Genomic DNA, 24209 nt, shown 5'->3' with positions numbered 1-24209 from the left:
GGCCTCTCGTATTGACGTTGCATAGTACCTGGCCCAGCCATGGTCCCCTGCAACACAGAGGAAGGTGGCATCAAACCCACAACACCAGCTCAGTCCCACTAGAGGATTCTCCCTACATCAGCATTAGGGCCTTTTTGCTCTGGAGTTGTGCAGCAAACTGCTGGATCTCAGCCAAAATGTCACAGCTTTAAAATAGTATCTCAGCCCTTTATAGGGTTAGGAGATAGTGCTAAATCCCACTGGGAAGCTTAGGGTAAAATACTGGCCCTATTGATGTTAATGGCAAAGCTCCCATTGATTTCCATAGGGTTGGGATTTTACCCTTGGAATCTCCCTTTTCCAGTTCCCGCTTCTAGTCCTTAAAGGTCCTGTGATATCAGACTTGAAATCATAACATCCCTACATTCTGAAAAGCTGCCATTGCTTGCAGAACAAATCTGGGCCTCTACCTGGGATCGGTTTGGGGGGAAATTCCACTTTTAGGGGGATGCAGGAGTCAACTTTTCTCTTGTAGGTTGATTTAAAAAACTAAGTCTGGTGTTTGAAGCTGCTGAGGGGTTTGAAATGGTAGGGGAAGTTCCCGGGAGATAGACTAATGGGCTGGAAACATGGTCCTATGTCTGAGATAAACTGCATAGGACTGCAACACATTTATCACTTGCCTATGCAATTTATAGCATGCCTCTCTAATTGATCACACGGATGCCAACTCCACATACATATATAGGCATGTAGGTAGCTACGTTCCTCTATTCTGAAGGTTCTTTTGTCAAGGGTAATGTTTGATGTCTTTAAACTTGAACATTAGAGAGGTCTATCCATTTCTCTATCTCAGGTTCTTTCTATAGGGCCCTAGTTACAGGGCATTAAAAATCAAAAGGGCAAAATTGGAACCTTTGTAATGAAATTATTTCTGCCAAATCACATAGATTAAGTTGCTCTTCTCCGTTCTCATCTGTGGTCACCATTCAAAGCCTTGATGCGAACGAATATCCTCAGATAATCTATTGCAGTGTCATACTCAGTAGTAATATTTGTAATGGGCTGTTGCAAGGGAACATTTACGTCCATACAGTGTTTCTTTACGGCTATGTTTATGACAGAGACAGAGAGACAAAGAGGGAAGCTACATTTATAAGTTTTCAAGAACAAAAAGTCTACGGACATTTTTACTTGGCATTTTGAAATAAAAATGTCAAGGTTGACATGTAGCCATGCGAAACTGTATTAGCAGGAAACATATTTTGAAAAAGCTTGTTAAATGATAGATTCTTTTTCCATGATATTCATCTTAATTAAGGACCAGTGCAAGCAAACTGATTTGTAAAATGTCATCTCTGCATAGGGAGTAGTCATTGCATTTTGAAAGGATTCTTAAAACCATACAGTTTCTCTGCACCGTGGATTATCATTTTAGTAACCTGGAGAAACTAGAAAGTGATACAGTCCTGATCCAATTTCACTTAAGTCAATGGGAATCTCTCTAGTGACCTTAATGGGAACTGAAGGGGGGCCTTATTTGTCTAATGTTTTCATGACCGGGACTGAAATGAGAGTTTAGAACATGACCCTCTGTATCTTATTATAAGAATCCAGCCTCACACTTGTCTACTGGTGAAAAATCCTTAGGAGAACCTTAGTACAAAATCTTTAGCCACATAAGTCATCTATTGAAATACATGGGAAACTGGTTCAGATGTCATTACTTAGGTTACTGTGTAAGGGTCTCATCCAAAGCCCACAGAAGTCAATGGACAGAAACCATTGACTTCAGTGGGCTTTGGGTCACACTCTAAATGGACACAACCAATTCTAGACTAGTTTTATACTCAGTTAGTTTTATAGGTGGGTGGATAATGAGAAATTTTTCTGCAAATTTGAATTTCAAATTTGAATTTGAAAGTGAATTAGAAGTCATCAATATTCACAAACTTGTCTGGTTCACTTTCTCTGAACGTATGAATGGTCCAGCTTTATCGTCACATGTACAATACTTTCATATAGAATTTTTAAGCTTGCACGATCGATTGAATATCCACTGAAAGCAAATTTCAAATTGTATATTTGATTGCAATATTCAAAATTTGCTCTGTGGTGGTTAGTAACACAAATCATCTCATCGGAGATCAGAAACAATACCCCATGACTTATGTAATTAACCAGAATAGCATGGGGGGAGGGGCAAATTTACAAATACATTAATGAAAAACCTCAAGTAACAAATGCATTAAAGAATTTAACAACCTATTCATGAACATTTTGCAAATGGAAAAGAGGCAACATTTAACTGAACTAAATGTCCATTGTGGATGATTCATTCATCTCTACTAGGTATAAAATAAGAATTGAGAACTATGTCAGCTACATCTCCTTTGTTAAATGTGTATGGTTACCTTGTGTTATTTCTTGAATAACTACTTCTCCCGAGAGTGTTTTTATAGGTGTCAGCACTTCAGAGAGAATGCCTTTCATAGCTACAGTACTGAAGGCAGCTGAAGTGAATGCCAAGTTTGCTTCCTGGGCAATTGCTTGAAGTTCCGACTGATCTGCATTTCTGGACCCGATGGTGAGAACCACAATTCCATTCCTTTTAATCTCTGCTGCTGGTTGGGCAACGTCATCTGTGGACTTACCACCAGTAATGAGCACCAGCATGGGCAGAACACCTTCATCACTCCTGTACCCTGCAGAACTGGTGAAGAAGTTTTGCCTAACAAAGTCCAATGCCGAACCAGTATTGAGTGTCGTACCACCCATTGACTTCAATCTCCTAACGGTACCGGTGACATCTTTTTTATTCTGACTGTCACTAAAATAGAACTCAGGTTTTACAGTATTTGCATATTGTGCCACAGCTACTTGGATAAGGTCTGGTCCAATTTCCAGCTTTTGGATGATTTTGACAATGAAATCACAGATTGCATCAAACTGGCTAGTTCCCAATGCAGTTGTGCCATCTATCAGGAAGACTATGTCCTTCTTGTTCACTGCAACAACTGCAATTAACAATATACAGATATATTGTCAGTGGAAGTGCTCAATCAACAATGCTTATTAATGCAACATCAACCATTGAACGAGCTATGTGACTTCTTGTTTGCTTGAAGTAAGTGTTATTGTAGTTTTACATGCCTCTTATGGATACTTTGGTTTAGTGTCATGAACTTCACTTCCTTCCCTTTTAAAGTGCTTCCTTTCAGAACATTTTCCCATTTTCTAATGTGGGATTGCATTAAATTCCACTATAATATGATTTATTATAACAATGTCTCTTTCTAAATCATGGGAAAAAGCTAGAGAATGTCAAAAGCTAATCATAATAAAATTGCAAAATGTATTCTAGCATAGAAAAAACACACACAAATGAAAAATCTTCATGGTCTTCAATGGGCTAGAACAGTGGTTCTCAAACTAGGGGCTGCAGGAAGGGCAGCCAGCACGTCCCTCGGCCCACACTGCTTCCCGCAGCCCCTATTGGCCTGAAGTGGCGAACCGCGGCCAGTGGGATCCGTGATCGGCCGAACCTGCGGACACGGCAGGTAAACAAACCAGCCCGGCCTGCCAGGGGCTTTCCCTGAACAAGCGGCGGCCCAAGTTTGAGAACCACTGGGCTAGAACATAAACTGGTGTATTCCTATTGGCTTCAGTGGAGGCATGCTAATTTACATCATCTCGTCCCATGTGTCTCAAAATAGTTATGCTCACAAAAGCAATTAAGTAAAGAACAGTTCCCACTTATTCCACATACCTGTTCCCTGTGTGTCTTTATGTCCTGTCTGTTTCCTTAACTAATAAAACAAGTTATTACTGTTCTTCGCTCAGCACAGCCAGCACAGCTATGGAAAAGGGTGCTGGATTCTATTCTGGCTTGACTAAAGTTTAACTGCCAAATCTTTTTAGGGATGTTGAGGTAAGAAGTAGAAAGAACACAACTGGATTTTCAAATCCCCAGTTGAGTCTGAAGGGCTGGTAATTAGAAAAAAAGTTGGTTGTGCCATACTGGAATCAAAACGCCATTATATTTAACACAGAAAATGTAGGCACTAGATAAATAAATATTAACATGGTTAATAGGCGTTATGATAAAATATGATGATATGTAGACACTATCATAAATAAATATTAATTGCATCATTTGTGCATGTGAATATTGCACAATCTTCATTTAACTTTCAACAATATTACCCTAGAAGCCATAATAAGAAAATCAACAATTATAGGATGGGGAGAAGGTATTTTTCGATTTCCACATTCAGCCTTAACTGACACTTCTTTTTACAAATTCTTGGCTTCTCCGGGTGACAGTGAAAGGCAATTTATACAGGAGCACTGGAGGAATTTTTTCCATTTTTTTTTTTAAATCACAGTGGCCAAGATGTTCAAAAGTGACTAATGATTTTGAGGGCTTTAATTTCAGGTGCCCAACTTAAGATGCCTTATAATGGCTGGATTTTCCACAAAAGGCTGGAAGCCAGACTCCTCTACGGGGTCACGAGTCACTTTTGAAAACCTTGTCCAGCTTGTTTTGTATGTTTTAGGCTAACTAAGAAAGAAGGGTACAAGAAAAGTACATTTTACAATACTCTCTGTGATGTGGCTGGCCGGTGAAAAGCAATGTGCCACCTTAAAATACTCTTAGGAGTTTGATGCTCTTATGGGCAAAATCTGTAATCAGGGCCATTGCTGTGATCAGACTCTGTGCCGGAGCAGAAGGCCTAAAAAGCAGTGGAGTTGATGCACTGGCAGGCAGGCTGTGGGAAGGCTGTTATAGGGATTCAATACAGTACTCTATGCGCACAATACAGGTTGCCGGGGTTCTGTCTGTGGCAGCATGTGCTGGAACTTTGGCCAATAGTTACGGACTATGTTGTACTTGTAGTACAAGACAGCTGAGTAGTAGGAGTACAGAAGTAATGGCCTATACTACAGCTAATGGGTGGTAGTAGTAACTCTTCTAGGCTATTAGTGTGGGGGGAGGAAATGGCAGTCCTTGAGCCCATCAGCGAGCCCCTGCCCATTTATTCTGACTTTGAATAAGACTAGCATTTGGCCTTATATCCTTTCTCAAGCACAAGCCCTGTGATTTCAAAGACTCCAGTGGGAGTTTTGCTTAACTAAGGACTGCATGATTTGTACTACATTAAAGGGTAAAGCCAAGGTTCTGCCCACAACCCTCCCACCTGCTCCCAGATGGGAGCAAGCAGGCAAATAGCTTTATTCCTGTGCCCCTGGGCCCAAAGTTAGGGGGGATGCAGGTAGGGTGACCAGATGTCCCGATTTTATAGGGACAGTCCCGATATGTGGGGCTTTTTTTTATATAGGCTCCTATTACCCCCCCAACCCCTGTCCCAATTTTTCACACTTGGTATCTGGTCAGCCTAGATGCAGGAGTTCTTACTCTATCTATGCCAGTGGATAATCCAAGTCACAATCTATTTCTAACTGCCTAGGCTTCCCCGTTTAAAAAGGATGTTACTAACATCAGCTGCCAAAGTTAAGCTATTCACATACCATTCATTAGTGGTTTAACCTCAGCCACTTTCCAGAACCTTGACTAGTTTCCAAACCCTTCCAATATTTGTTCCCCCAGCAGCCAGTTTTGTTCCTCGTCAGTTTCCCACTGGAGAGGGGTGCCAGGCACAAAGCCAGAGGTTTGGATGTGGGAAGGATGCCAGCTTAATAATAAGGCTTGTTAAAACACTGATTTGTGTCCTCCAGAAAGATGCCAAAAAGTACCTCTGGGCTTGTGAGCAGCTAGATATCCAAACATGGAGGCCCTGGGTCCTCTTTTAACTTTATATAGAAGTTAGTGTGAATCATCCAAAGAGTTTGGCAGGCACAAAAGTGACCAATAAGGCATAAGTCTTTGTTAATAAATTATTGCCATGGTCAAATTATATACTACATTTCCTCATAAAACAGGAATGCAGGAACTACAACCAACCCCTCCTCCCCCCGCCAAAAAAAACCTCCAACAACACTTCACCACAGTGCCACTTTCAATGGACAAGATTAAGACAAAACCATTTCTTCCAGATAATTTAGGGGAGGTTAGACTCTTAGGCCTGGTCTACACTTGCGGGGGTGGGGGGGCGATCTAAGTTATGCAATGGCAGCTACGTGAATAATGTAGCTGAAGTCAACGTACTTAGATCTACTTCACTTCACCGAACTGGAGTACAGGAGTCGATAGAAGAGCGTTCAGAGATCAATTTATCACGTCTAGACTAGACACAATAAATCGATCCCCGCTGGATCGATCGCTGTCCGCCGATCCGGCCGGTAGTGAAGACATACCCTTAAAGTCTGATCCAGGGACCACTGAAGCCAATGGAAACACTCCCCCTGATTTCAATGGGCTTTGCATCAGGCCATTAGGACCTGACTCTGAAAAATGCTGAGCACTCCTCCAAAGGGCTCCCTCAACTGTGGGCGTTAGGGGCCTAGCTACCTATGAGATCTGGGCCTCAGTGCTTCACAGGGCTGTTTAGAATCTTGCAGGAATGATTCCTTATAGCTCAAGCTAATCTGTATGACATTCAATCTGTACATTGTGGGCAAAATTTCAAAGGCACAAATGGGAATTAGGTGCCCAACTCCCATTGAATTTCAGGGCCTAACTCCCATAGGCACTTTTGAAAATTCCAGTCTCTCCCTCTCTCTCCATATATTTAGACACACATATATTCTAGTTGTTGTATAATGTTTTAGGCTGATACTTCTTCTAATGAGCGGTGCTGTAAATAGAAAATGTACAAGTGGAAACTGAATGAACTACAACCCGTGCGGTATTGCAAGGACTGAAATGTACACTCTTAGCAGTCTCTGAGTAGAATGTTTAAAAAAAAACTTTCCAATATAAATATCGAAGAACTGGAAAAAAGTTCTAAGCTCAGATCCCCCAGCTGCAAGTCCCCCCATGCACAGATGAGCTATTAACTGGGTCCTTTGGGTTTGATTTTAGTGGGTTTTGGAATGGACGCTTTTAGCTAAACAAGAACAAACTGCCCCAATTACATTTTGAAATCAGGCCAGATGGTTAGATAAAACAACTATCATGATTGAGAATTACAGGCATTTACCAACGGACGAATGGAGCCCCTGTAGTAAGATAAGGTATTGGGCCAAATTCTGCCCTTGGCTACACCCATACAACTCCAATGATATAATATAGTTCAGAATGTAACTGAGTGAAACATTTTGGGATGAAGTTTTCAAATGCCTACGCAGTGGGTGAACCATACAAAATGTACCATAGTCCATACTGGCCTTTAGATCCAGAAAGGATTTCTTATGTCTATCACTTGGGTAATGGCGTGCACAAATGAATATCTTCATGTACTCAGGGAGGAGTGGTGGCTGAATGGATGCGTGAACATTTTGGAAGACTCACTCATCACAGGGGCCTTTGAAAATATGACACTTCATGTCTATTATGGTAACCATATATTACTGAATTTAACTTAATTAAAGCAATTATAAAATGACAGTACCATGGGATCCTAATTACCTGCATGTTCCATAAAATTCATGTGTTAAATATTAACTCCAGCACAGGTATGTTTCATTTCAGGGACATGTTACCGGATATATTCATGAATTATGTTTCAATAACCCCGTTAATGTTGCTAAGTAATACATCGATTGGGGTGTTACTTTAAATCTTCATTGCCATTCAACTGAGAAGTGACACTTCAGTGTTTTGTTTTCACTGCCTCCATGTAAAATTGCAAACCAACTTAGCTACAGTATTTAAGGATAAATTATGTTAATAGGATCGGGATTGCCTCTAAAAATAATTGAGGGTTGCTTTTTTAAAAAAAAATAAGTTCAGTGTAATGGTACTCTAATGCAAACTTATTCTTCATCCCTGTACAGATGGTCTGTACAACATCTATGTGCCACTTAAGTTGTGCCACTTAAGTCCTCAAAATAAGGGACTTAAGTAGTGCGTAGGCCTTGAAATTGCCCTTTGCCCAGGGATGAATTTTGCCCTTAATGTAGAAATCTGACATAGTAGGGCTGGGCATGAGCTAGGGCTGGTTGACATTTTCCATCAAAACTTTTTTCAGTGGAAAACTGTTTTTGACTACATGAAAATGTTTGCTGAAAATTTCTGCTTTCCTCTGAAAATTTTCAATTTCTTGTCAGAAAACCAAAAAAAAAAAAAAAAGAAAAGAAAAGAGAAGAATAGAAAAAATCAGGTCTATGCTGAAACATTTCAGTTTTCAATTACTGAAAAGGAAAAAAAAAACATTTTGGGCTTTTTTGTTTGTTTTTGGTGAAAAAAATCAACATTTTCAGGAGGGAAAAACATACCCAACTAGCTCCCTCCTGAACCCAAATTGGTTCTGAACATCCTCTCACCACAGTAGTTGTTCAAACTCTAGATCTGGATATGAAAGCTGCTCGTTGGGGCCATCCCTACTAGTTACTTCTTAGCTAATGACTAAGAATAATTAACCCCAATCTGCAGTCATATCGTCTATAGCACTGTATAGTCCTCATCTGAATTTTACATCTGTTAACTTCCCTGACCAAATGTCACACTGAAGCCTTCTATTGAAGCTTTACAGCAACATATGTTGTAAGTTTTCATGACACAAGCGTTCTTCAGAGACTGACAAATCAGAGGAGTTCACATCTGGTTTTTTATACCCTGCTTATTTTGTTAAAACCTCCTGCTGTGATAGTATCAGGTCAACGTGTCGCCCGCTGGGCTAATGCATTTCCTCAAAGTAGCCCAGTGTCGTCTCCTTTCTCTCTCAGAGAACATATCAGAGATGTGTTTTAAACATGCAAGAGGCCATTCATTCAATGAAATACAACATTCTATAAATGCATACATACCTTCCGTAACAAAGGTTGGGGCATTTAACAAAATGAGTCTTTGGGCCACTTCAACAATGTTTGGCAGTAAGAGTTCCTGAAGATCAGCAAGGTTACGAATATCCAGGGCAGTAAATGCGAAGCTTCCATCAGTAGCAATCTGCTGAAGCTCCGCACTGTCAGCATTCAGGACCCCAATACTAAATGAAAATATACTAGCTTGCTTCACCGCTAACACTGCCTCTCTGATATCATCACTAGACTCTCCACCACTTATCAGCACTAAAACCTGAGGCACGCCTTCCTCTATTCTGCTGCCTCCTGCCCGTGTGAAGTGGTTCTCCACCACAGATTCGAGTGCTGCACCAATGTTAGCTTCCTCACCACCAAGGAAACTAAGTGCCTTCACTGCATTCAGAACATCAGCTTTTGTGGAGTAGCGGTTCAAAGAGAACTCAGTTCTGGGTTGGTCACTATATTGCACCACCCCAATTTGTATCTCCTGAGTTCCAACTGAGAGTCTTTCAATGAAATTTACAAGGAAATCACGTATGGCTGGGAAATTGACACTTCCGATGTTGTTTGATCCGTCAATAAGGAAAATAAGGTCAGCAGATTCTTGCGCTTTAAAAAAAGAAATGCAAAAGATGAAAGCATTAAAACAAGTGATTACATGCAGTTGTACAGTGTTCTGACATGTTTCTTTGGAAAACAGTAAGAAACACGAAAATGGGAAAACAAAACACACATTTATTGAGGACAGTGAATTTTGCCTCTTCTGCATTCTGATTGAATATGAGTTAACAAACCAAATATCTTTTTCATGAGACAATATAATATTGTGAAAGAATCTAAATTCATTTTTATGGTTAAATACCAGGACAATATTTTTACGGGGGGGAAACTCTAGAGCATAGAATTTTGTGAAATCTAGATAATTTCTGTGGAAGCAACTTGTCTAAATATTTACAGAAGTTAGGAGACCCAAAAGAACTAAACAGATTTATACACAAACACACATTTGCACAGTCAGTGGAAATGTGAACATAATTTGTAATCACCATTAAATTCAGGGGAAGTTATCTCATTGCACTTTTTTCAAGACAAAATGTAACTGTTATGCTGTAAGATTACATTCACAGCTGGTATGCCAGTAGTTCTTTTTATATGGAAAGTTTCAGCCTCTGTTTGGAAATCTGTTGTGTTGTATGTTTGAAATGTTGGCTGAATATATTGTTTTTTTCACACTGAGTGACCAGTATCTAAAATGTGTTTGTAGAACAACAATAAAAAAGGCTATACGATTGACTGTTTATTTTGATTTAGAACCTTATTCTCAGTTGTCCAATCCATGCACAATATTAGTGGGAAAAGTTTATCATTACAGGTACAATAACTATGCAGATGAAGATCACAAATAAATGTGCTTGTATTTGTGGTTTTGTGCAAACACAGAACCTTGCATTGGTTACAAATGTAGGTATCTGGTTTTGTATTTTTGCATGACCACTGGATATTCAATCAAATAATGCAGAATCATGTTAAAACAGGCTGATGAAACCAGTCATGACATAATTATCCAACCTTACTTATAACCTGGATGGTCACAAACACCTAACGTGAATATGGACATCAAATGAATTATGAATTAGAAAAGGAGGTAGGACCTCTTTTTGTGCAGAACTTACCAAAGCAGACTACGAATTTCCTAAACAGTCTCTTCTTCCCTCCATGTGCTCATTGATGTCAATGGGAATTGTACAAATGAATCAAGGGCAGAATATACCCCAAAGCGGACTCAGATGTTTCCACGATACAACTAAGCAATCTTGAAGCCTTTAATAAATAACTGACAGGTTGATTTTGGAAATCTTCTCTGACTCTGAGCTTTAAAGCACCTAAGGCAAAATCCTGGCTCTACTGAAGTCAATGGCAAAACTCCCATTAACTTGGATGGGGTCAGCATTTCACTTCTGGTCTTTGCCAGGAGCCACTTTTGTGAAATACACATGATGCAAATATGTGATTCATAGGGTACAGAAAAAGGCTCTAGTCCTTTACCTATCTCATGAGCCATTTCAGTCCCCATAAACGATGCCAATTAAATAACTTAGCTATGGTTAAGAACTACTAAGGGCTCAGAGATTTAGTCAAAAGCTATGAAAGTCCTTAACTTTGAATTGAATTGATCATTTCAGACTGTGGCGTACTCAGCCCACATAACAATAAAAAAAGCAGGGGAAATATCTTGAACAATACATGGCTTTGTTCATATCTGTTTCATGTGTCCTGGCTCTCTTTTTAATAATGGTAATTAATTTATTGACCGTCGTGTCGATTGGTCATCATAGTATGAGTAGCTCCTGTACAGGAGGAAACCAGAATACGATGTATGCAAATGTTGGATAATTTTTCATCACTGTAAAAACCTTGTACTTACGTACACACTGATGGAACAAGCCGGTGATGGAGGACAAATGTAAGCATGCTTGTTACACTATTAAGCAAAGAGTGTCAGATTAGACAGACAGCTAAGATTTAATGTAGGCATCAGGGCAAATTCAAGGCTGACTATCCTATTCACTCTAGTGAGCTCTGTGGCTGTCAAAGTTTGTGTTTTCTAGAGTGCAAATTCAAGGTCTGCTTTTCCTCTTACACTTAGTTTTCATGTATTAAAATGCCCCTGGCATTTTTAGGTGGAGAAGATTACAAAAAAGGGCTACTACATGGGATCACAAGATTAAAACGAATGAAAGTCAATTATCAGCTAAATTAATGGCACCATAAAGTCATGTTAGACAGATGATCAGCTTGGACTATGTTTAGGGGAGCTCACAATATCATCCAGCATTGATCATCAGCTGCACCATTGTTTTTATTATCATTTATATATAGGTTTTGTAAATCACACAGTGACAAAATGCAGTTTATGTACCAATGTTACCTTTCATTTTCTTTGTAGAAAAATAACACTCGCCCAAATTATTCTTGAATGGAGGTAACCTTAGAAATACTCCTTCACAGAAATAAACATGAATTTGGGGCTTAAAAATATTTTCTTCTATAAAAATGTCCATGAGCCAATAGGGAATTCAATACATTAGTCTGGTTACCTGTCAAAATGTTTCGTATACGGGCCCAATCCTCCACACATTAAGGCAATGGTAAAATGCCAATTGTTTTCAATAGGAGTTGGATCAGGCCCTTAATGACAAAAATATTGAACTCTCTATAGAGTGCAATCAGAGCGTCAGGTATCACAGTTATCTCATATATTGAAAAAAATCCATTGTTATAACTGAGAAATCTTAGGTCACTGGTGAAAAAAAGTTTAATTTCCCCATGGATTGCAAATGATCTGTCTATTTGCCCCGTCAAATACTTAGCAAAACAATAGGCTTGTGCTCACGCATTTCTGTGCAAAGTATCATGCAATGATGGATAGCAACTGGTGGGACTGAAATGAAAGGTTAATTAGACAAGACAAAACGAGTGGATTAATGTTGTATCTTGTATATCACTACTGTCTTACATTACCCAAATGCTATTGACGTTTAGATGGAGTCTCGGGAATAAAACCAAAGGTTTGATCGTTCGGCCTTATTATGTGGAATATACAGTCATTTTCCAACTTCGTAATTGCATAAAGGGGCAAAATTGTCTCATTCATTGGGCCCAGTTCTGCCCTCTCTTGCACCCAGGCAGCACCATGGAAGTCAGTGGGGTCCAAGGTGACATTCCCTTCTTTTACAAGATGGTCCTACCGTTCTAGCGCTCTACTGCAGCACTGCAAAGGGGATTACCAACTCGCCCGCCTTCTTTGATCAGACTGAGCAGAGGAGAAGAAAAGCTGCCGCTATCCTAGAGTGGGCATGGGATGTCAATATCTGGAGCCTGATCTCACCACAACTGGTACCAAGCGGGAGCCAACAGGAGGAAGGAGCCATTCTTGCCGCATCTGCTCCCAGTGAGGAGCAGGAAGAATAGTCAGAGTTTTTAAAGCTGTATCGCTCTGAGAGCGCAAACATGGCCTTCCTGAAGCTCCTTACAGTAATCAGTGCCTCCTGGAAGTGCAGGGGTTAATAGAACCCCACAGCGTCTTCCCTGCAGTGCAAAGAGAAGATCATCTGCCAAACTGGTCCTCACTTCCTATTGTGAGATTCTGCTTATAGCGAAGAAAATGATCCCCAAACAACTTCATTACAGGTCAGATCCCAACCCCCCTGAAGTCTGTGGAGTGGCTCCCATTGGCTCCGATGGACTTTGAATCAAGTGTGATCCATTGTATTTCACAAACCGAATTATCTAGATATATTTTATGCACATAGGACTAGTTCACGGCCCCACCGAAGTCAGTGACAGTCTCCCCACTGACTTCCATGAGTTTTGGAGCAGGCTCTTATGGGGCAATATTTCTACGGCTGCCGTTATTGCTGCAGGCCTTTATTTCACATTTCACTTAGTCCCAGCTTATCAGTTCCCATCTTCCAACTGGGCAGCTGATAGGGTGTGCGCCTCCTTTAGCATTTAGATCAATAGATATCAAATGGTGGATATTATGGGCTAGACGTAAAGATCCTTAGTTGCTACTAAGTTGTCTCATAAGACTATTTCTTACAAAAATCTCTAAACCTGTGTTCTGTTAACGAATGCACAAAAATGACTCCCGGAGGGATTTCTGCAGTTGTTTGCATTATTAAGCCCATGCGTTTGGAATACAATGTTCCTGCATTTTGTGATCAGGCAAGCGTTTGGCCCAAGCATTGATTGTAAGATGAGGCTGCCCGTGAGTCCTGCAATCAGCTCCATGCAAGCAGGCTGCCCTTTGTGCCCATGGGGATTGGATCACAGGTTCAGGGCCTGCATTAGGAAGCATGATGCTTTTTCCATATCGCTGACTCACAGACCTAGACAATGCTTGATTTAATCATCTGGCAGGGAGGTCAGTGTATTTTGCAAACAGGGACAGGCTTTCACTGTACGATTGGCTTGGAAACCTTTGTTTTTAAACCTTTGAACGTCCATCTCCGTCCTCCCCTACAAAGGCTTTAAATAGTGCAATACCAGCAATTACCGTACTTATCTCAAGGATCAGTACGGCAATGTCTCAGCACAGCAGTTTGCCATTACCTGTGACGTCTTTAATCACTCCTTTGGCTCCAGCCATTTCTGGAGTCAGGGATGTACAAACACTTGCCACTAAGTCGCCTACTATGGCTTGAAGCGCAGTAATATTCTCTAGGTTGAAAAGGTGCGTATCTCGGGGTTCACTCACTACTTCCTTTAATTCCCCTTCCATTGCATCCTGCACTCCAATTGCAAACACGTTTACATCAGCAGACTTAAGGACAGATGATGGCAGAGCGACATCATCCTGGGATCGTCCGTCCATTAACACTATAATAATCTGGGGGACGCCATCACTTTCTCTGCTTCCAGCAGCTTTAGTGAGATGGTTTTGGATTAGGTATTCTAATCCTTTTCCAGTCTTGTTGCCTCCCCCCAGATAAGGCATGTTCGAAATATGGGACAGGACATCTTGGGTAGAGTGATACGTATTTAACTGGAACTCTGTGTGTGGGTTTCCGCTGAACTGGATCAGGGCAAAACGAAAATCATTTCCTCCCACAGCTAAAGATTTTACAACATCATACAGAAACTCTCGAACAAGTTGGAAATGTTCCTTTCCAATGCTCCAAGAGGAATCCACTAGAAATATTATATCAGCAGCAGCAACGATTCTGACATCTTTAAAAAAACAGATTGGTTTAGGATTTTCCATAGGTCAGCTGAATAAGTCCATGATGCCCAAACCCTTCCTCAGACATGGCCTAGTTTGCATTATCAAATGAAGCCCCTTATTCCCCGTATAACCTGGTGCAAGACAAAAGGATCATTTGAAGCTAGACTGTGAATAGCCCTGCGCAGGGGCACCAGGAGGGGGAAAGATGCAAAAAGTCATCCTCCCTTCCACCTGCACAAGGACTAGTCCCAGACCTGGCACTCCCAGCGTACCAGGGTAAGAAATTATGACACGTAGCATGGGAAGCAGCATGCATTGCACTCTTCCATAGGCGATGCCCCTTCTGCACTGCAGGAGCATTATACTTCTCTCTGGGACAATTCCCTTATGCACTCTCACTGGAGTGGCGTGACTCCTCCCCTCCCCTTACTGTGGGCTGTGGCGAAAGGTCCTGGTCCACTGATGCAAAAGCATGTGATTAGTTTCATTGGCTCAGATCCTCCACGGTATTTAGGTGCCTAACTCACATAGGCACCTAACTACCTTTGATGATCTGGGCCATTGAAGTCTACGGGATTACGCATGAGCTTAAAGGCGCACACATGCATCAGTGCTTTGCAGGATCCAGGCCTAAAGCCACCTTTTAGCCTTTAATGTTATTAAAGGGTCAAAGTTCCACTAAATAAACTCCTGGAGCATGGATTGTTAGCACCAGGAAATCTTCTCCACTAGTCAAAACAAAGGTTTGGGTATTAAGTAATGTTAATATACATGACTATTGTTTACAGGCAATTTATGCTCTATGACCCAAACCCTGTAACCTTTGCTTGGACAAGGAGTCCCCTGCTGGTGTCAATAAGGACTAAGGTGCAGAACTGGGCTCTGTATACTGAGTTCCCAGTGTTTTCTACTTCCCATGAACTCCTAATAAACTAGTTACAATCCAAAAGATGCTCTTAGATCCCTTCAGAAAACTAAAGAAGCTTTCTGCACACTCAGTGGCAACAGCTGGAAGTTGGTGTTCTTTTCATTGCAACGTTCAGTTTTTCTTCCCATGCTTTCGGTCATATAAGGGATGCAAAATACCTTTGCCGAGAAGCATAGACAATACATAGGGTGGCAACCCAGTAGATGCAAACACTCCACTCGCAACACAAAGCAACATCAGACTGATACCATTTGCTCTTCACATGCTTAGGATAACTTGAGAGTCCTCTCTGGCATGTCTATGAATTGGCATTCAGGCTGGCTGACTTGTGAGGAATCGATAAGCATCTACTATGCTCAGACTAACTCTCAGTCAAAAACGTTGACCGGTCACAATATCTTGTCAACAGGCGCGTTTTAAAACGGTCCACAAACACAACAGGAAATAATCATCAAACTTTTGAAAATAACAAATCCTCTAAGGATGTCCGAGCCTTACCTTCCTGTTGCTGAGCATCAACCATGCAACAGCCTGAGAGCATGAGGCAAAAGATTGCCGCTATCGGCAAATGTCGATGTCTCCTCATTTTTTGTTTTGTTTTTCAAAGCACCAAATGTGTGACCTAAACAGGAAAAGAGAGATTATCAGTGTAAACTTCATTCTCACACCAGAGCTCACCAAAGCTAACGATACAGTGTTAGGGCCATATGTAAGGCCTCAGCCCCATGCTCTCCCCCCTGATGTCAGTGGATTAAGGATTTTATAGCCCTGTAGCGGGGTGGTCATCCCGCTCCTGCCTGAAGGGGATAAAGCAGCCCTGGAGAGCCTGAAGTGGGAAAAGCCAGGCTGATTGGGGGAAGCAGCCACAGATGGGGCCACGCCCCAATCAGGCCACAGCTAAAGAGGCTAAAGAGACACTCTCTCTAGCTTCAGAGAGAGAAGGTCCTGGCTACTTGGGAGCTCAGCAGGGTACCTAGAGTGGAGCAGGGCTGGGGAAAGGCCAGAGGAGACAGGGAGCTCAAGGCTGGAAAAACCCCAGGCTGCAGGCCTTGGTAAAGGCCGGGAAGGGTACAGGGGTTGCAGAAGGACAGCCAGGAATAGGCAGAGACAGCTGGTCCAACCCCCCTTGCCGATGATGAGTGGTTGATAGACTGCATCTGCCCCAGGGAGCGGGGGCTAGATGATGACTGGCAGTAGCCACTGAGGCAAGGTGGGGATAGGGGATTGCAGTTTCCCCTGGGCGGGGAGACCCAGATTGTGGGTTACTGTGGGGGCAGAATCCTGACATAGGAGGGCACCGGGGTCCAGGAGGGGCATGGGGCCAGCGGCAGGCAAGACACCGGCCTGTAGAGGGCGCTCCAGGCTAAGGAAAGAGCTAATTCCCAATACGACCAGCAGGAGGTGCCATGCTAGGGGAGTCATCGCCCACCACAAGCCCTCCCACCCCCGTTAGTAAATACCATAAATTCCTCTCCTGCTATTAATGTTTTACTTAGAACTCAGGCTGACTTCTGCTAGAGGTCTGTGAATGAAAAGATACCATAACCGGGACAAATTCTCTTCTCAGTTACAGTGAAATGTAGTTGGACCAAATTCAGCACTGGCATCAGAACACATAACACCCTCTGATTTCAATGGGAACTGTGCTGGTTATGCCAAGGCTGAATTTAGCCCACTGCCTTCAATAAGATTCCACTGGGGTAACTGGGAAGAAGATTTGTCCCGTAACGGGTTACGTTCTGCTCTCGATGACATTTGTTCTGTCCCATTTCCCAATCTTTTATACGACTTCTGGGGGTTTTGTAGCATCACTTAAGTAAAACAGTATTTGGATGTGTGCTGCCAGCATTGTTGATGCACGAATTATGATGTGTTTTGGCATGATACGTCATTTAAAAGATGGAAGTGGGTATTGACAGGCAAAAACCAAGTGTGTGAATTTCAAAAGAGAAACAGTCAGCGTTTGCCAAATGGGAAATGGCAATCTGGTAAGGAAAACATTTTCATGTGAGCAGAAGATACCACAAATAGTGGGAAAAAGACAATGCTGCATAGATGAAGTTTGGTGGAGCAATGATCAAAGCCCATTCCTACATAAGGGATAGATCATGCCACCAGGCCCCAGCCCATAGGAAGGGACGGTGAATTGCTGCTCTGTTCCAGGAAACACACAGTCCCCCACTTCTGTCCTCCATGCTCCATGGAATAGTAACTTACTCATGGCCTATACAGCAACAAATTCCTACTCTCCTTCCCCAGGCACTGGTTTAGCAATACAGGCCAGTGCACTGAGGAGACGGAGCCTGGCATGACTCCATCCATGCCCCCTCCCTCCCTTCCTGCTCACTTCTGTGCATCTGGACCCAAAGCCTGGGTAGCCAACATAGGGGCATAAAGGAATTTCTTATTCATCCTGGCAACCCTGCCAGATGTACCGCCTAACCCACACAGAGAGACACAGGTACCCTACTGGCTCCAATAGAGGCATGTACTGTCATAGGAAACCAGCAGGAGCAGAAAACATTTACATAAAACCTGTCAGCAAGGGCCAGATTCTCAGCTCATGCAAAGCAACATTGCTCCACTGATGTCAGCGGCGTTATGCCAATAAATCCCAGCTGGACATCTCATTGTGGCGTCTCACTCTTTCTTTTCTAAAATGGGTGACATGTGACTGTCACCAATAGAAGACTGTGAGCTCGGTGGGGAAGGAGATGCCTTTTTGTTGGGTGGGTGTGTACAGCACCTCGCCACGATCAGGGCTTCTAAGTACTGCTGCAACGCAAATAAGAAATAATAATAATAATAATTAGGTCCAGGAGCATCTATTATAAAAGAGAGTTCAGCATAACTGAAGCATAAAGCAATTCAGAAAGGCTCAAAGCAAACTATATTATGTCCTGGCCATATCCAGGCCACGATGCTTCCAAGGGCAAGAAGAAAATGGCTGTGCCGTTGTTGTTATTATGTATTATTTATTACAGTGACCAACCAAGCTGAGGGCCCGTTGCGCCAGGTACTGTACAAATATAGAGCAGGAAACAATCTCTGCCCCAAAGAGCCTGCAATCTAAATAGCCAAGGCAGGCGAAGGGCTAGAGCACCTAAGCAGAGTGATCAGAGTGATGATAGGCCAATAGTATGTTAGCACCAGCTTCTTCTAACACGTTTTGGGGTGGGTGTGATGGGGTGAACAAAGGGTTAGCAGGAAGGAGAGCTCAAGCTGGGGAGGTGCTGGGTCTTCCTCACAAAAGGAGGAAGTGAAAGCTACAGGGGTGGTCCAGGAGAGGGACCCAGGACAGAGAAACCCAGGAGAGAGCAGGTGCGCAGTTGCTGCTCTCTGGAATGGGCTTGGGGAAGGCAGTCTGAAGAAGGCCACAGGGCTGGAATTATTCCCTGTGGTGGGCCCTGGAGAGGGGGCAAGTCATGGAGGCAGTCTTGAGAAGTCAGCGTTCCTGCAGAGGAAGACAGAGCTGGAGAACGCAGGGAGAAGCCAGAGGCCTGGGAACCAGAGGAGAGGCTGTGTTAAGCACAGGCTAGAGGGAAGCCGTACAAAGGGCTCTGACATAGGAAGTGGCCCAAATAAACAGCATGTCTGCAAGAGTCGCTTAATACAGGGTCCCTGGGCTGGAGCCCAAAGCAGAGGGTGGGCCGGGGTTCCCCTACCAGCCCCAAGAACAGGGCACACAGGCCTCAGACAAGAAGTAGTGAGCCCAGAGTGGGGCTGAAGACTGAGCCTCAAGGGCAGGTGGAGGAATAGCCCCAAAGCAGGTAAATGGATCTTTTCTGTTGGGACTTTCAGTTGGACTTTTGTTACCCCGGAAGGGGTGTGTCTAAAATGTGACCTGGCTGGAGAGTGAATTGCGAGACAAGACAGACCCACCCTGGGACCGGAGCGAGTGTCAGCAGGGGGGCACCGGAGGAGACAGCTGGTATAGCACACACCAGGGTTCACACCCGCAGAGTGCAGCCTTCCCCGGCGGAGCAGTGCTGGGAGCGGCTTAGCGGAGCTGAAGGGAAAAGGGAGGGCGAGGGAGAGGAGTGTGGCAGGCAGGTGGAATGAGGCTGAGGGGAAGAGACTGTGAGGGAAGAGGGCAGGATGGGCTGGAGCAAGCAGCCAATCAGCACAGGGAAGAGAATGTCCAGTCAAAACCATAGTGAACATTTTGATGATATCAAACCCAGCTGCCTACTCCCGATGGTTTCAGTGCCTATGGCCCCTGGGGCTGGCTCCTCCTGGCAATTTCTTTCTTCCCACAGCCCAGAGGTCCTAGTGCTTCTTTAACATGCACGGCTCTGGTCTGGCAGGCCCAAAGGGGGGAAGGTTTGGTTCCACCCGGGCCCCCTTTTTTTCTTTCCCGCTAGATGCAACGTGTGAGTGATGTGACATTAGACATTATGTGGCTGCCTGTTACTAAAACCTCCCCAGGGACAAAGTCTGTGATCGCACCCAGCCGGGTTATTTTACAGCACAAGGGGAAAAGATATTCAGGAATGACAAGCATGGGGGTTGGGGGGAATCCCAGATCCCCCAATAAGGAGGTTTTAAGGTCCTTTTGTGCCGCTCTGGCAATTCAGTGACCTTAGCATGCGCCAGGATTTAAGCCACAGTCTCTGTGGCTCAGGAGTTTGTATGGTTAGACCTCTGTCAAGGACTTGGATGATCCACTCTTTACCTGTGCTTTACTTAGTTAACTATAGTTCCCCCATTTAAAAAAAGTTAGGATTACAGCTGGCCATTGGAGGCCCCCCAGTCAGGAGCATTGTGCACTGATCAACATTTCTTTCTATTGCTAGTTCCTTTCTTATTTTTAGCCACTGCCAGACTGACAATCCGCCTGGGATAGCAATTCTGCTCACTTCACCCTTTCAGGGACACCAAAGGCAGGCATGGAAACCTCCTTCCAAGTTCAAGTCCATTCATTATTCTGATCTGCAGGATAACTACAGGAATCCTGCAAGTTTCCAGGCCCCTCCGTGGTATCCCCTCCTGTGTGGGGATGATCCCATAGTACGAATATGGAAGTGTCCCAAGAATAACTTTACATGTTGTAGCCAAAATAATACTTTATGTAAGCTTTTTATCTGACATCCACATGGCAAATCGGCTGAAAGAATATAGCCCTTGGTATGACAGCAGATATGCTACCATACTGGTGGTGAGTTTATGATTTAAGACTTGCTTCCAGTCTTAAATACCATCCCCCAGCAATACTTCTTAGCTGATAAATATCATCCACGTATAAAATGTAGTGATTTAATATTTCTCTTTCCCCTAAAGGACATGAGGCAATCAAATGAGCCAGAAGAGATTCAAATAAGTTAAATGATTAAACCAAGTCAGCTTTAAAAAATTACATTCACTGTTTTCTGCTGTTCTTGCCAACTCAATTAACTCCGTGCTCCTAAGCGATACAAGGGAATCCAAGTCTATCAATGAAAAGAATAACAAGGTGTTGTAACAAAACAGCTGACCAAAAAACCAGCTGGAAATAAATCCAGGCATCCTCGATCATCTGAAATGCACAAATAAAGCGGCACCTGAGAAGTTAATGGCCCGCAGTGGGACAATTTCACACATGCTCTTTTCATGATTGTCCCGCTGGGTTTCAACTGAAACTTGAGGCGGTATGCTAAGCCAGAACCTCAGTAAATCAGTGTCGCTCCATTGACTTCCAGGGAACACGGTTGATTTGCACCAGCTGAGAATCTGGCCCTATGTATTTCAAGGAAGTGCTAGAGATATAGGAAAGGTTCCCTTGCTTTGTGATGAATTACTGAAAGCCCACAAGACACACATTTTTCTTCCTCTTCGGGTGAAAGAATTCACAGTGTTTACTCTCCCGGATTATGGGAATGGCTGGGTTACCCTGCCACTTGTTCTAGCTGCACTTCTTTGCTTCACAGCCACTGAATTAGAAAAATCAAAGGCAGCACCTTCTTTCCTTGTTAGTGAACAATCACTACCCCGACTACTTGCTATTAAAAAGTCAACATATGCCAACAGCAATAGCCGAGACGTTGCAATTATTTCCCAACCCACGTGTAAGGCAGGTTGGCTTTTTAAAGGCAACCAGCGTAGCACAGGGCATTATTACCATTTTTAATTGACAAGGCAAGGTTCCAGTCCAGTCAAAGGGAGAGCTCTCTCCAGGCAAAACTCTCCCAAGCTGGGAGGAAGGGAAGGAGGGATACCCGCCAGGCCAGTACCACCTCACCACTCCCTAACAGCCTTGAGAAATCCCTTCCAGAGGTGTTTTGAGGGCTGTCTTCCCTCTGAAAAGTGGCGGGAAGGAGGCAGGAGGGGATGAAGCATGGGGGCAGCCACTCTCTGCAGTAGCGTTTGCTGCTCTGCTGCCCAGAAATCCTGATGGAAGTTAGCGGCGGTGGCAGCTTTAACGCCTGAGGGCTCCTCTCTGTCACTGTTCCCCAACAGCCCCTGCAGGGTTATTTTCATAACGGATTTATCTGGGGACCTGATTCCCCAAGGAGTTCCGCCAGCCTTAGGCCTCGGTGATGCGATTGCAGTGGGGTTACGCTGGCAGGAAGCTGGAGAAACCCAATGGCCAATCAAGCCCACTATTTCTAAGCACCAACAAAGGGTTGCTCAGGCGATGGAGCCCGGCTTTCAGAGGGAAGGATGGTCCAGCTCAGCCATGCAAAGAGGCTCCCATCCATGCCGCTGATCTCCTGCCTATGTGGGAAATGCCCTTCCCCATAGATCTATGGGGTTGGGGAGCCTTGTGCCCCGGCCACTCTGGGTCTACCCCCAAATTCCTCCCATTAGAGAGAGGGGAGTGCCTGAAAACTCCAGGGGATGCCCACCAACTCTGGCCCTCTCTGGCATGTTCCTCCATGGAAGGGGCAACCTGGATCTTTATTTCTAACCCTGGTGAACTATGACTACAAACAGGAAACAAGGAGAAATAACATTTAAAAAAGAAACATGTTGCCGGGGCCTCTGGGAGCAAGCCCAACACAAATAATAAATCATCATCCTTCTAGGACCTCAACAAAGTAATGGAATCCTTGGGAATTCCCATGGGAGTTAGGTGCCTAAATACCGTGCAGGATCTGGGCCCAGATCCTCAGCTGGTAGAAAATCAATATTGCACCACTAGCTTTACTGGAACTACACTGATTTACACCCGCTGAAGATCTGGCCCGATATATTTTACATTCAATTAGTTGGTCAACTGTAAGACAGCAGTTCATGCAGGAAGATCATGTGACAACTATATGCTAACCATTGGAGAACTCAATGCTGCTTCATACAAAGCTGTTCTCTGTTTGAACATCTGGTCACTGAGCCAACTAGCTCCTCCTTTCTCTGTAGGACCTTGCCACAGATTGCTCTCTCGGAAGTCCTACTGTATAATCCTTTCTAAACTGCAAAAAGGGGTGATTTCCTGGCCCCACTGAAGTAACTGGCAAACTGACCTTCCAAACGCTTACACATGTGAATCGTCCCAGCCATTGAATTCAATGGGTTTATTCACCTGTGTAAAGTGACTCACATACGTAAGTGTTTGTAGGACCTGGATTTGCAAAAAATAAATGAGAAGAACAGTTAACACTCATCTCCCATTAAATCATACTGGAAAAATTCCCTTGTGGGGAAAATGGGATTCTAGAAATACTGGACAAGTGGATGGTTCATGCTATGATTGTTTATTAACATTAGTTTCATCAATTGGGATTAAAATGAAGCCTGTCATTAATCAAATATCTGAAATAAAATGCATAAGCCAAAAAGTGCCTTCAGAATGTTGCTGTCCTTATTCACCCAAATGTGAATAACATCTTTCATTTGATAAGAAGATTGATATTTTTCTCAAAAAGAATAGGAGTACTTGTGGCACCTTAGAGACTAACAAATGTATTTGAGCATAAGCTTTCGTGGGCTACAGCCCACTTCATCAGATGCGTAGAATGGAACATACAGTAAGAAGATATATATACATACAGAGAACATGAAAAGGTGGAAGTTGCCCAACCAACTCTAAGAGGCTAATTAATTAAGATGAGCTATTATCAGCAGGAGAAAAAGAACTTTTGTAGTGATAATCAAGATGGCCCATTTCAGACAGTTGACAAGAAGGTGTGAGAATACTTAACATGGGGAAATAGATTCAATTTGTGTAATGACCCAGCCACTCCCAGTCTCTATTCAAGCCCAAGTTAATGGTATCTAGTTTGCAAATTAATTCCAGTTCAGCAGTTTCTCGTTGGAGTCTGTTTTTGAAGCTTTTCTGTTGCAAAATTTTTCTGAAAGATATATTATATTAGACCGGTATTTCATCTTATCAAACATGCCACAGTCTATTACAGCTGGGCTGTAGGGAGATAGGAAAGAATATTCACAAACTGAGACAATCTTTTTCCAGCTAACATGAAAGGGCCCATCCAAACAATTTTGGTTTTCTGTTTTAATATTAAACAGCTGTAAGTCATTTTCCTAAATTGTTTACAGGCTCTGAAATACAGCACACCATAAAAAAAATATTTGTAAGAGGTCCTTTGATATGAAGGAAACACTTTTTAGTATGTTTAGGTTGCGCATTCTAGTCCCAGGCTAGAAAGAAAAAAATCTTGTCGAGTGTTAAAAGATCTAAAAGACTCTCAAACACCTGTACACGCCATGGGCTGTTAATAAAGACCAAATAATTAAGTATCAATGATACTTTACTACAATGTGACTTTCTCCTCC

General features: G+C 43.1%; 1 protein-coding gene across 12 annotated transcripts in view; it reads right to left on the bottom strand.

Annotated features, from left to right (window-relative positions):
• Positions 1-24209, bottom strand: part of COL6A3 (collagen type VI alpha 3 chain) — a 110211-nt gene that overhangs the window by 69917 nt on the left and 16085 nt on the right. For 6 of the 12 annotated variants that reach the window (XM_054043315.1, XM_054043317.1, XM_054043314.1 and 3 more), the window contains exons 2-5: positions 15999-16122; positions 13960-14577; positions 8851-9453; positions 2394-2996 (exon numbers count right to left, since the gene is read on the bottom strand). In XM_054043315.1, coding sequence (XP_053899290.1) covers positions 2394-2996; positions 8851-9453; positions 13960-14577; positions 15999-16086 — 1912 coding nt within the window. In that variant the 5' untranslated portion in view covers positions 16087-16122. The remainder of the gene's footprint in view (positions 1-2393; positions 2997-8850; positions 9454-13959; positions 14578-15998; positions 16123-24209) is intronic. The other 6 variants (XM_054043318.1, XM_054043320.1, XM_054043322.1 and 3 more) reach the window with 4 other exon arrangements.

This window comes from Malaclemys terrapin, chromosome 11, assembly GCF_027887155.1.
Source record: "Malaclemys terrapin pileata isolate rMalTer1 chromosome 11, rMalTer1.hap1, whole genome shotgun sequence".
Lineage (NCBI taxonomy): Eukaryota > Metazoa > Chordata > Testudines > Emydidae > Malaclemys > Malaclemys terrapin.
The sequence above is the reverse complement of the archived record's forward strand: the minus strand, read 5'-3'. Positions and strand labels throughout refer to the sequence as shown.